This window comes from Kogia breviceps, chromosome 5 (assembly GCF_026419965.1).
Source record: "Kogia breviceps isolate mKogBre1 chromosome 5, mKogBre1 haplotype 1, whole genome shotgun sequence".
In the NCBI taxonomy this organism is placed as follows: Eukaryota; Metazoa; Chordata; class Mammalia; order Artiodactyla; family Physeteridae; genus Kogia; species Kogia breviceps.
In genome coordinates this window covers 64,083,248-64,097,804 of record NC_081314.1, presented here as the reverse complement: position 1 = coordinate 64,097,804, position 14,557 = coordinate 64,083,248, and the positions used below count along the sequence as shown (strand labels likewise).

Genomic DNA, 14,557 nt, shown 5'->3' with positions numbered 1-14,557 from the left:
CTTGCAATTGTTATTAAGCATCCAATGAACCCTTACATAAATCTAAGACAGAATCCAAGAACCTTATTTTTCCTACATCCTAAAATACTCTGCCATCTTCTTTGACTAGAAATAAACAGAAGACGAAGAAATGCACATTAGTCAATCCAACTGGTTAAATATCAGAGTGGTGTAATTACAGGGCAAAGATGCTAATATTCTATTCGATAAAATTAGAAGCCATCAGAAGTTCCAAAATACAATCGACCCTTGAACAACAAAGGGGTTAGGGGCGTCAACCCTCCATGCAGTTGAAAGCTGAGTGTAACACAGACGGCCTTCTGTATACGCAGTTCCACATCTGCGAACTCAACCAACCACTGATCATGCAGTACTGTAGCATTTTCTATTGAAAATAATCTGAGTGGGAATGGTCCAGTGTTCAAGACTCTACACTTTCACTGCCGAGGGCCCAGGTTCAATCTCTGGTCAGGGAACTAAGACTTCCACAAGCCACACGGGGGGAATCCGGGTATACATGGACCCATGCAGTTCAAACCCATGTTGTTCAAGGGTCAACCGTATTCTTAAACCATTGCATTCTGATAATTCAAGTGTGTGAGATGAAATGGAAGAAATGATAAACTAGAACTTATCAGAGATGGACTTTAAATCTGATATCAGCATTTACAAGATGGGTATGTTCTGGGTTTATGTATGATAGCTGATGAGCAATAAGTTAATATTCAGAAAACTTTGCTCATTTTAGGTACATGTATTGTCAATAAAAACTTGGATTTCTTTGTTTAAATGTTTATTAAAATATCTAATAATGTTTATCTTCACCATCCTTTTTATTCTTACTTCTGTAAATTTATATGTAAAATGACTTAAAAATATAAAAAACAATAAAAATGGCCCATTAGACTCAAATGGTAAATGCTATTTTCCCTAGTATACTGAGAATTAAAAAAACAAAAAGAAAACCCTGAGAACAAGAAGGAAAGTGCCCTTTCCAAGCACTATCTTAGAAAGGCAGTTCAGCTAAACAGACTGGTATATCTCTTGCTGATCTACAGTGGATGGGTGCCTCAAGCTTAAATGCTGAAAAATGGGTCTTAAAATAAACTACCTGTTCTATTTCACCAAAGAATAACCGTCTAGGAATCTGGCTTTCTATGTAAGTTTACCTACAAAGAAGAATAAAACATTGTAGACTGTCTTGCAGCTTTAGTTCTCACTGAACATTAAAATGCTGGATTCCATTTTATACTTACATCCATCTCTGTAAACTTCATTAATAACTGATCCCTGAAAGACAAAGCCTCTCTCATAAAGCCAAATTAATCTAAGTTCCTGGCTCAAATCAAAATGCTATGAATTTGCCTCCACTTTTGTGTTGTGGGTCAAATAACATCCTTTACAAAATGAACAGTGTACTCAACACAATAAAAAGTTGTTTTAATAACCCAGTGTTGAAACTGCGCCCTAGCATACTATGTCCGAGATGTAGATTACTGAATTTATTTATGGCTACGTCATTGGAGTAAAAGCACCTCACAGAAACTCCCTTACTTCAGATTTCAATTCACTTAAATCCCCAAACTATTCCAAGAAAGCAATTCACACTCTAAGGCAATGGTCCTCATTTCTCTAACATTCTAAGTTTCTTCAAATCCAAGAAAGAGCTTAAAAAAAGACTAAGGAGTGCCCATGAGAGACCTAAAAACACAACAGTATCCAGATTGAAGGCTACAGTTTCATGGAAGAATCAAATTCCAAAAGCCTATTTCAGTATTCTTTCTACCAAATGAATCCAAGTCAAACCTTACTGGCCTCCAAATTCTAGCATACAACCAAATTATGACTTAAATGGAATTCCAGTCTGGATCCTAATGTTATCAGCTTTTCATTCAAGTTAATAATGTTCAACGATGCCTTTCATAGCTATAACCAAATAGAAATAACACCAGCAGTAGACAATTTCTACCAGTTTTTACCTAATTCTAAATAATGTTAAGCATTAAACTGAATGCTTAACCATAATGACATGTTTTACAACTACATGAAAGAAATTTATTGAGTACTATTCACAGCTATTTCATCTCATTACAATCTATGAATAGAAAATGTTCATTAGGAAAGCAAGCTTAACATCTAGAAAACACTAATGTGATTTATCTACTTACACAACAGTATTATCTCATTAGTATTCGTGGCTGATACTTTTAACAAATGGGTTTCTTAAGTCTTGGAAACTGCCCACTCCCCAAAAGAAAAAGATATAAGTAATAAAGAATATGTTCACCTATTCTTTAACGTATGAGCATTCCCAAGCACTAAGACTAACAATGCTGACTTCGTATTATGAGAAAGACTGACTACAGAGAGCTAAAATTTTCAGACTGGTTGCAAGAATCAAACTGAAACATCTTTAAAGGTAAGATAAAAATTATACATGTATATTGTATTTGTCTTATAAGTAAAATACTAAATTAAAAAAACTGTACGGTAAGGGGGCTTCCCTGGCAGTCCAGTGGTTTAAGACCCTGCACTTCCACTGCAGGGGGGCTCGGGTTTGATCCCTGGTCAGGGAACTAAGATCCCACACACCATGCGGCATGGCCAAATTAAAAAAAAAAAATTGTAAGGTTAAAGGAGTGTTCTACATCAAATTATTCTTAATCCCTTTATCAAATTTCTCTCAAGGGACCTATCCCAAGATTATAACTAAATTATAAAGATGTGGAACCATAATGTCTGACTATCTGCCATAAAAGATGAAAGAAAAGGCATATGTCACAAGAACAAAAACTTGCCTATCCGTATTTCAACCAGAAAACTTCACAATTCAAAAAAAAAAGTTTTTATATATCAAATATGTTAAACCCAAGAGGAAAAACTTAAGAAGTCTTATAAAATTATCTATTAGCTTGAGATGTCAGGCTTCCTATGTAACACGTTTGTGTGTGTTATTAACTTGCTCAATAAGGTAGGCATCTTATAATAAAAAATAAGACACCTCACATGTGAAATCACTGGGGAAAAACTCTTTTCTACTGCCCTTCCAATATCCCAGAGCATTATACTATATATATGTCCAGCTTAAGAGAATCTAAAGAACTCTTCATTTTCCCATCATCTCCAACTTTACAAGCTGAGCATTATTTTCTTAGCAATCTTTTTTGTTTGGCCACGCCACGCGGCTTGTGGGATCTTATTTCCCTGACCAGAGATCAAACACAGGCCCTCAGCAGTGAAAGCACAGTCTTAACCACTGGACCACCAGGGAATTACCAATTTTCTTAGCAATCTTCAGTTAACAAAATCAACTATTAAGCAGACACTTATCAAAAAAAATTAATTATATTAAATACTTCAAAGATTTAAAAATATATGCCACTTTTTAAGATATCAAACACAAAGCCACAAATTAGGTTTAAAAATAAACCTAATCTTAGACTTTTCAAAACCAACTTTCTATTATAAGCCATATAGTGTCTTCTTGAGGTCACTACCAGACACTAATTTATGTTTTATAATTTCATCTAAGTCTCATAAATTGGCTGGAAAGGGCAAGCCTGAAGTAGCCAAACATGTTTGTAAAGTAGTAAAATTTTAGAGTAAGCCATGTGAAATCACCAATATTTAACCATACCTGACCTACAAAAATGGAAAGTTCATATGGCTGAATTTTTTAAATATTATTTTTTAATAGAAGCATAGTTGATTTACAATATTGTGTTAGTTTCAGGTATACAGGAAAGTGATTCAGTTTTGTAGATATATGTATATATCTGTATGTGTATATATATGTTCTTTTTCAGATTCTTTTCCATTATAGGCTATTACAAAATATTGAATATAGTTCTCTGTGCTATACAGTAAGTCCTTGTTGTTTATTTTATATGTAGCAGTGTGTATCTGTTAATCCCAAATTCCTAATTTATCCCCCGTCCCTTCCCCTTTGGTAACCCAACTTTGTTTTGTATGTCTGTGAGTCTGTTTAGTAAATAAGTTCACTTATGTCATATTTTAGATTCCATATATAAGTGAGATAATATGGGGACTTCCTGGCGGTCCAGTGGTTAAGACTCCACACTTCCAATTCAGAGGGCATGGGTTCAATCCCTGGTCGGGGAACTAAGATCCTACATGCCGCGTGGCGCAGCCAAAATATTAAAAAAAATAAGTCATATCATAAAATATTTGTCTTTGGCTTACTTCACTCAGTATGATAATCTCTAGCTCCATCCATGTTGCTGCAAATAGCATTCTTTCATTCTTTCTTATGGCTGAGTAATATCCCATTTTGTGTATATATACGTGTGTGTGTGTGTGTGTGTGTGTGTGTGTGTATGTGTGTGCGTACACACCATATCTTCTTTATCCACTCACCTGCCAATGGACATTTAGGTTGCTTACACGTCTTGGCTATTGTAAATAGTGCTGCTGTGAACACTGGGGTGCCTGTATCTTTTCAAATCAGTTTTCTCCAGATATTTGCCTGGGAGTGGGATTGTTGGATCATATGGTAATTCTATTTTTAATTTTTAAAGGAGCCTCTATACTGTTTTCATAGTGGCTGCACCAATTTACATTCCCACCAACAGTGTAGGAGGGTTCCTTTTCTCCACATCCTCTCTAGCATTTATTATTTGTAGACTTTCTGATGATGGCCATTCTGACTGGTGTGAGGTGATATCTCATTGTAGTTTTGATTTGCATTTCTCTAATAATTAGCCATGTTGAACATCTGTATGTTGGCCATCTGTCTTCTGGAAAAATGTCTAGTTAGGTCTTCTGTTGTATGGCTGAACTTTAGATAAATGCCTGGACAGCTTAATGAAAAGCTCCCTTCTGGATCATTTCTGTTCTAAATCAATTACTAATGGCCAAATCATAGTCACCTTTCCATTCTTCAAAGAGGAAGGGTTCCTAGAGCTGCAAAAGAACAGGAGTTGGGGATGTGGCACAAAATTGACAACACCCTGTAATACAGCATGACATATTAGAAAGAATAACATTCAAGACAAAAACTTACACTGGTTATTCAACTTCCTAACCTTCAGGCTACATGAACCTTGGAAAGGTTAACTAAAGTATTCATAGAGTTTAGAAGAGACTATTATGTCAAACTGATAGAATGTGTTTAAAAAGCCAGTTAGTTATATATATATTACATGGGTTAGTGTCAGCTGTTATCACTGCTATTACAGTATTTATGACTAGCACAAAAAGAACAACAGCCAATGACTTAATTTAAAAAAATCAATATACTATGCAGTAAATCCAACCCTAAAAAGAATCAAGTTATATTAAAAACCTAAATACTCTTTAAAAAAGGGGGGGGGGCATCTCTGTAGAAGTACTAAAATGGGTTATCTTGGAGGCCACACTGGTTAAACTGGCAGATCTGAATCTGGGAAAATTGGCAGATCTGAATTAGTAAAAATATAAATTCTTAATGGCAAAAGCCACTAAAGCACAGCTTTTTAAAGAATGCCTGGGAGAAAACACAATATATAACAGAAACTTACCCATAAAATGTACACATTTCCAACATCGAAAACTACATGGGCAAAAAACAAAATAGATAATAAACAGAACAAGGGGCTAACAGCCAATAAACTAATTTAAAAGACACTCCATATCACTAGTAATCAAGGTTCAGAAGATAGAGAAGACAACAGCTTCCTTCTATCATGTTTACGAAAACTTACAGATGAGATTAATAATCCAGCCAGTCAATCTATGAGGAAACAAACACCTTAATGTATTAGCAAAATTATGAAGTGGTCATTCAAAAAGCATTTTTGGAGGACAAAATGGTATATTTTGGTATTATCAAAATTTTCACTATACATGCCTTTGATTCAGCAATTGAACCACCAAGATTTATACTAACAGAAAATGATTAACATAAGGACATTAACTTTTACTGTTTTTTGGTGGGAGGTAAAAGCAAAAAACAACTGTCAATAATTTCAACAACTTCTAATTATGAAACACCTATACTAAGGAGTATCATGGGGTGGTGAGAAAAAATGAGATTAAATCTGTATGTGCAGACTTGAAAATGTCTACAGTATCTTAATTAACTGACTACAAAAATCACAAATAAAATGTATCCCCAATTTTTGTAACTTAAAAAAGCAACATATTCTTTATAAATTCAAAGAAAAAAAATCTAAAGAGACATCTCTTAAATGAGATTTAAGCTGGGGTGGGCAGATAAGCACACCTACATACCTATGCTAAGAGGAAAGGTTCACTTTCTACTTTATTTAACTCTGTATCTTTCACTTTTATATTAAGCTTTGTTACTTTGAATTTAGCGGGGGAGCTTACATAAAGTTATTTGGCTCAAAATATAAAGTACTAACAACCATAATTCCTAAGCATTCATTCCATGGCATAAGAACAAATTCCTAACGCTGGCAAAAAAGCAAAACAAAAAAAGAACAATAAATCCACAGGTGGCAAGATTAATTTTAAACTTCTTCCCTATATGAATTTTCAAAAATTTCAAAAGCACAAAAAAATTACAAAGTAACAGTAATATCTTAATTCCAGACAATGATTCTCATTAATTTTAAGGAACAAATTTCACCAAGACTGAACCATAAAACAGAAAGTGAAATAAAACACTCTGTAATCATCAATTTCCAAATCATTCAATAAAGTCTTGTATACAACTGGGGAGGCAAGCCATAAAGATGGTCCAGGAACTGGACAGGATCTTCCCAGATTGAGACTGAGGAAAGCACACTGTAACAACACACTCACGACTCCACCAAGTTTTTCCTTTAAACTGAGCCTTTACATTAACAATAACTGTCTGAACAACAATTTTTAAAGTATGAAAAGCACTACTCACAGAAATGACCACCACACATGTGGCACCCTGACACAATAAAGTTATAACATGCTTTGATGTACCAAAAGCAGAAGGATGCTTGCTCTAATTACCTAGAGCAAGAATTAAAATCTAGGCAAAATTTTAGAATTTGAGTTCAAGTTGTTAGGGGTTAACGTCCTACAATTTGACTTTCTAGCCTAACATCTACAATTAACTCAAAAGAAAATTTACCATTAAAAAAATTATGAAGAATAAAAGTGGCAAGTAACTAAATGAGTTCATCTGCAAAGCACTCAGAACAGTGTATGGTACAAAGTACAAACTGTTAAAAGTGTTTTTATATAGCTGTTTTCATCATTAAAGATTGACCCATGTTCCCAGTTCTCCTACCCCAGCCTACGTAAATTAGGTACAAATGAGATTTGAAAATCTCTTTCAACACTATTAAGACAACTCCTTGTGAGAAATACATTTAGCATATTTGAGCTCCTTGGAGGTATCAATTTCTTAAAAATCGAAAATCAAATTTTCTGTCTCCAACAAACTCATTATGCTTCTATTTGACAATTATTTCCATGTTTCTTTTTACATAACAGCAGGCATGTTAATCAAAAATAAATATAAAAGACAGACATTCAAGATCTACTAAGTGTGAAAAAAGCAAGATACAAAGAAGCAGTACAATTTTTATTTTTTAAAAGAGAAAAAAGGAAGAGCCTGGGAATATGTAAACCATGAAATGTGATTTTATCTCTGGGCAGTGATTTTGTTTTTTTCCTTTTAAATTTTTCTGAATATTTCTAGAATATTCAAAAAGGCAGTATGCTAATAATAATATTTCATATTGTTACACAGGAACTTTATTAATGATCACTACAATAAAGGATAGCTACTAATACTGTACAAAGATACTGAGGAAAAAGCACTGGCAAAATACCAAAAAAAAGGAAAATAATGACCAACGTCATATAGTTCTCTCCGCCAGATTCTGTGCAAAACAACTCAAATGTACTATCATCTTTACTTCTTAAATTATTTTCACTTTAGTCATTAAAAACAAAAAAACTTGACCAAGGCTACAAACCTAAAAATGGTAGCTGAGACATTAATCCCAGTTCTGGCTCCAAAACTCAAGCATTGCAACATTACACAGCCATTACCAACAGAAAGAATGGAGAAAAGGAATTAGATTTATTCTCTATCAGCTAAACAGATTTTTCCAACAAGAATATTTATTTGAAACAAAAAAATATGCACACAAGAAAATAAACTTATAAATACATACCTCTACTTCATCTCCTTCACTAATTTCTTTTTTTATATCAGGTGGTGGTGGTAATCTAACTTCATTAAATGGAACCTGGCGTTCCGGTTGCCAACTGAAGGATTAGAAAAGGAATTAACAACTTTAAAATATATTATTCTAATAGCACCTAATACAGAAGCTATGTAGTCTATGCTTAGTGCTGTATATTTTTCAAATCAATCATTTAGGTTTCTCCAAAGAAAAACAACCTCTGTATTAAATCTTTTTCCAAGTAGTTTGTTGAGGTAGAACAGATTTTGCATGGCTCTTGTTGAAGTTTATAAATAGTTATCATCGACAATTATATATTGCTTCCAAATTACTCATCCTAAGGTAAGTACATACATTATTCTGCAAATGAAACAAGGTAAGCTCAGAGTAACAAACTGCTAATAGTGGGATCAACTTATTACAAACACTTTTAGCACTAAATGACTTATTAAGGAACACAATTTCAGAGATTATAAAATATAGGCTGCATAATTTCTTAGTGTACATGTTCACAGAAATACAGAAAACTACTCAATTATTCTGAATAGCTAAATTATGAAAGGATTTAATTTTCTTACACAGATAGAATTTCTTTTCTACAATGAACACATACACTGTAATTAAAACCTAGAAAAAACTTACTTTTAATCTTTGTAGCAAATACGAATGTGTTAAAACTACTACTTGAGCTGTTGTGTAATTTTTAGCTCAATTTTTTGTGGGTTGTATTTTATAACTAAGTTGATAAAGCTAAAACGCTTTCCTATTTTAAGTTCTAATAGGTCATTCACATGCCTGGGAGGTACAGCAGCACGTAAAACACTCCTATGGCTCCCCAGTGCCAACGCTGGGCAAAAAATGAGACAAGTAAAAGACATTTGGGTGCTTTCTTTCATCTTTCCTGACTAAATGGCAGCTGCTCAAAGACAGAAATCATCTCAACACTTGTTTCTACAAGAAACAGCTGTTGGGCCAATATCTATTCAGGCAGTTACAGAAGCAGCTTAAAAGTGAAAGTTGACCAGTTTCTTTTCTGACCTTCAATTACACAGTGCTCCTTTATAACCCTTCCTAACCAAGCCCAGAACACCGTCTTTAACGTTTTTAGCACAACTTACCTAACCTTTACAATATCTATACAACTTTTTATTATTCCTTATGAATAATCAAGCAATTAAAGACAGCCTAATACTTATCTACAACATCATTTCAAAATTCTGCATTTTTAAGAAGCATATTATAATCCCATTCGTGCCGTCTGGTTTTGCAAAAACTACTTACTGATTCACGTCCACATGTGATTTGACAAAGAAAGGGGGTCATGGAAAAAGTGCCAAGTGAATTGTGAGCAGAAAACCAGATGAAGTCATCAAAAACTAAAATTATTTGAACTCAAAAAGATAATCAAACCAAAGACCCTGACCCAAAAGCACACTCATTTTCCACTGGCAATAGAAACAGCCAAAAGCAAAGAGTTTGGCACTACCAATCTTCAAAATTAGGATCTCTATCAATAAAAAAATAACTTACTTGTTCTCAAAAACAACTGTGAGGGAGTCTTCATGAACATCTTTGATAAATCCCTATAAAAAATTAAAAGGAAGTAAATGTTCAATTAAATGTTACATTAACTCTAAACCACTATTTTAGAGCTACAAAAACGACATGGAGTACTAATAATAACCCAGAGACTGGAATAGGCTAATCTGGCTTTGATTTCCATCTCCATCATTCATGAGCTGTTTGACCTTGGCAGTTACTTAGCCTCTCTCTTTCATGACTACAAATGACATTAAATGACACTGTACTACTGTCAATCAGAAGAGCAATGTTCTCAACCTTTGCCAAATGCTTACACACTCTGAACCACTTGGTACTCAGCAAAAACTTTTCTGAAACATCTTTATCATACTACACTCCATAATGTACATTATAAACTAATTAAATACACACACTTGCAGTACTTGGTTAAAACATGGCAAAAATGAAAACATCTGTTTACCTCATCTACCTCCCCAAATATTTAAACACTTACTATGTGTCAGATATTATTTTAAGCAAATTAGCAAACCAAAGACTAAGAAGCAAACTGACAGTGGAAAAACCAAAAAGCAAACAGATCAGCACTACCACGCCAGAAAATCTTTGGAAATGAATACAGAAAGTGTTATAGAGGAGAAAGTAACCGATGAGGCTGAAAATAATATTTTATTTTCAATCACCAGTCACAGAATGTATATAAGTCATGTATCTAGTCTCTCAGCACCCTCCTCCCACATTTGCTACTAAATTTTATGATTATGTAATTTGGCCTTGATCTCTCTCCAGCTAGAAATGCCTGTGATCGACTTGTCTGTTATGGGAAATTTCAATGCATATATCTTCATGAGAGGTCTAAAACTCAAGATACTTTCCTTTCAAGAGTGCTTCCCTGGTGGCACAGCGGTTAAGAATCCACCTGCCAATGCAGGAGACATGGGTTCAATCCCTGGTCTGGCAAGATCCCACATGCCAGAACAGCTAAGCCTGTGCACCACAACTACTGAGCCCGTGTGCCTAGAGTCTGTGCTCCACAACAAGAGAAGTCACCGCAATGAGAAGCCCGTGCACCGCAAGGAAGAGCAGCCCCGGCTCACCGCAACTAGAGGAAAGCCCGTGTGCAGCAATGAAGAACCAACGCAGCCAAAAATAAATAAACTTATAAAAGAAATATAGTGGCTGCCAGAAAATTTTAAAGAGTGCTATAGTAGCTCTTGCCTTGCAATTCTGAAGACATTTTTTGTTCTTCTTTCTCCTCCCAAAGCTAAAAACTAAGAGCTGCCATCTAGTTCAAGCTGTGATTATCTGATCACGCTACAACAATGACTTCCTGGCCAGTTTCTCTGTTTCTACTAGTTCATCCGCAAATCTACTTTCAGCAATCATTTTGGTCATCAGCACTTTCATAGTTATGTTACCAGCAAATCCATCTCTATTATATCCTTGCCATTTGTAAGGACTATTTTCATAAACTGAGAATTACCAAATTCATGAAAATTAGAGTAAAACATCTTTCCATCAGAGATTAGTCATATTTATACTTTCACTAACATTTTCTAGTCCTTCACAAATAATTTTCAGAGTTTGAAATGTTTCATTAATCTTTTATCATTTCTGTATAATTTATACAGAGGTAAGAGCTCCAAATCACTGGGAAATTCTACTCCTCGTTATAATAAGAAGGTTTTTTTCTATCTAAAAATCAATGCTTACACTGCTCCCCACCCCCACTTTACATCCACCACAAACATCAGCATCAGCTTTGTCTGGGTGCACACACTGTTCACACACTTTAAGAAAAAATACAGCTCTGGAACCTACTCTTATTGCTAATATCTTTCAGGCATCAGATTAAATAAGCTAAAAACTTGACACCCAAATAAAGTATATTTGGACTGTAGTGAACAATCAGAAAACATGTTCTAATCCCCAAACCCTAGATTCTAGGGATAAGGGGTTTCTAATGGCCAGATCTCTATAAAATTGATGCATTTGATACAGGACACAGTCAACACTTTTCAATTCACCAGAATAATGGTAGGTCCCTATATACTCAAGAGATGGAAACTGGCAGGGTTGGGTCTTTGCCATAATGTTTGAGAGTCAGGAGACACCAAATAACAGTGGCAACATCTTCCTTCACATGGTGTGGGTGTAGGGCGGGAGGGGGGGCGGCTTTATGACTAAGTCTCCATAACTTCTGTCTTTCTTGTTAGTCCAACCTTTAGGGATTTGGTCTCTTTTCCTATTCATACTCATCTGGTCCAGAACCCGTATTTCTTAGAATACTCTGACATTTCTTTTTCTTCTCCCCATATATCTACAAACATGGAAGCCCAAGCCATCATAAAATGGTCCCTTAATGTGTTCATTCACAAAGCCCAGTATATATTTACAGTTGAAACTCTTAACTATAATTTAAAATAATCATCGATAAGTAACAAGGCACTTTAACATATTTAAAGTGTAATCAAAATATCTTAGAATGCTATCCCTGACAAAATAACAAACAGAGCATCATACAATAAAAACCCAGGAATGCCAAAAATTATGTGTAAATTAGGAGTAAGGGAAGAACAGAGGGAATAGCAGGAATCTCTGAGCCCTGGAAGCACTAATTGAAGAATTTTTTTTTTTTTCAAAACCAATCTAGCCTAAAACAAAAATTTAAAAAGAAAACTCAAAGATTCAGTAAGGTCGCAAGTTAACCAAATTAGCTTTTCTACCTAAAAATAAGCACTGGAAAATAAAACGGACAAAAAAATATTCTACTAACAGCAAGGTCCTAGAAATGCCCTCAAAAACAAAAAAATGTACACGACCTATGTGCAGACATCTGTGAAACTTGACTAATGAATAGAAATAGACTATTTAGGAAAACGTAAAGCACTCTTGATATTTTAAAATTTTCAACATGCCCCTAAATAGGATCCTACTAAAACACAAATGAATGTATAATTCTGTTGAGAGAATGAGGAGTTAACCTTAATAAAATTACATCAAAGCCTATCTTAAAAACAAACAAGAAGGCATTCAATAAGGTAACTTATAAATGGGGGTAGAGAATAATGAGAAAACACTATCCAGTACCAAATACTGAAAGTTATTTTAAAGCTACAATAATCAAGACAAAAGAGACAAGGTGCTTGGCAATTTTAAGGTGGGAGCTTCAATGGCCAGTGGGAAGAACAAGGTGCATTCCAGATATCTGCTTAACTTTAACACACATTTTTGAAGTTACAGAACACTACAGCTGAAAAAAAGTTTTTCAACTCGATGAGGGCAGTCATAGGGAGAAAAAATCCTATTGATAAGCAATAATACACATGGTATGAATGAATTTCAAGAATTGAAAGAATGAGATCATAAATACAGTCAAAAGTCAGAACAGATTGGCTGTGGGAAAGCCACTCCAAAGAGAAACACAATTTCTTCTACAGACCTTCCAGATCCCTCATTTTAGAGAAAGAGAAGCTGAAACTATATATATATATATATATATATATATATATATATATATAAAAAACTCCAAAATTTTACTCCCTAGGAGGTTGTAAATGCTGAATTTAAAACCTCATCTTCTGGGACTTTCCTGGTAGTCTAGGGGTTAAGAATCAGTCTTGAAATGCAGGGGACAATGGTTCAATCCCTGGTCTGTGAACTAAAATCCCACATGCCTTGGGGCAACTAAGCCCGCAACAGGCAACTAATGGGCACCACAACTAGAGAGAAGCCCAGGGACCACAACGAAGACCCGACACAGCCAAAAACTAAATGAATGTATGTTTTAAAAAAATAAATAAAATCTCATCTTCTGTCTGGAATTCTTTTCAATTAAATCATTATCATTAAATGACAGAATGCTTTTGCTAATTCACAGTTTTAAACTCTAAAAGGTTACATCTGGCAGCTACACTATTATGAAGAAATAAGGCACCATTCCTAAAAAGCCTATTTAAGGCAAAGTCCCAGAACAAAATATCAAAATCTAATTTACAACTGGAAAGGCAGCTACCTTGTTTAATATACTAATCAATTTATCAGAGGCTTTGCTTAAATAATGGCTTAGCAATCTACAGAGATCTGTGAATCCCTTTGAGAACATTCCCACTAAACTCATTAGGAATGTATCATCCCTAGTCTAAAAAAGTTCCTTTGAAAAGTATCATTTCAAATTCATCTACTTCAGATTTTTCAAAAATCCACTAATGACCTCCCATTATTGCAATTCATTACAACACTAAATTCACATATCTTACAAAGGGGGAAGTAGAAACTTAAAAAAACTTAATACTGGGACTTCCCTGGTGGCGCAGTGGTTAAGAATCCACCTGCCAATGCAGGGGATACTGGTTCAAGTCCTGGTCCGGGAAGATCCCACATGCCGCGGGGCAACTAAGCCTGTGAGCCGCAACTATTGAGCCCGCACGCTGCAACTAATGAAGTCCACGTGCCTAGCGCCTGTGCTCCACAAGAGAAGCCACCGTAATGAGAGGCCCGCACACCTCAACGAAGAGTAGCCCTGCTCGCCCCAACTAGAGAAAGCCCGTGCACAGCAATAAAGACCAAACTCAGCCAAAAATAAACAAATTTATATTAAAAAAACCTTAATACTCAGCAAACTACTACCAGAAGTCAGACAGCCTGAATCCTCAAAATGAGGTTTAAAGTGGAAGCCCATACTCAAAAACCCAACACTTACACCCTAACGCTGTAACTCTTAAACCTCAAAATTCTTGTTAGAAGAGTTTACTGATTGCCAATAGACTGAGCAAAAAAGGCCAGCGAGACACAAAACAAGCTTCCTAAATAGAGGCCGTTTTCGATGACTCTTATCTCTAGTGGTAAAAGCAAGGATTCATCAGGAATCAAACCTCTAG

The 14,557-nt window shown here is 35.0% G+C and overlaps 1 protein-coding gene across 10 annotated transcripts in view; it reads right to left on the bottom strand.

Annotated features, from left to right (window-relative positions):
- Window positions 1–14,557, bottom strand: part of FXR1 (FMR1 autosomal homolog 1) — a 57,896-nt gene that overhangs the window by 30,358 nt on the left and 12,981 nt on the right. For all 10 annotated transcript variants that reach the window (XM_067034089.1, XM_067034086.1, XM_059063881.2 and 7 more), the window contains 2 exons: window positions 9,669–9,721; window positions 8,127–8,220 (listed from right to left, as the gene is read on the bottom strand). In XM_067034089.1, coding sequence (XP_066890190.1) covers window positions 8,127–8,220; window positions 9,669–9,721 — 147 coding nt within the window. The remainder of the gene's footprint in view (window positions 1–8,126; window positions 8,221–9,668; window positions 9,722–14,557) is intronic.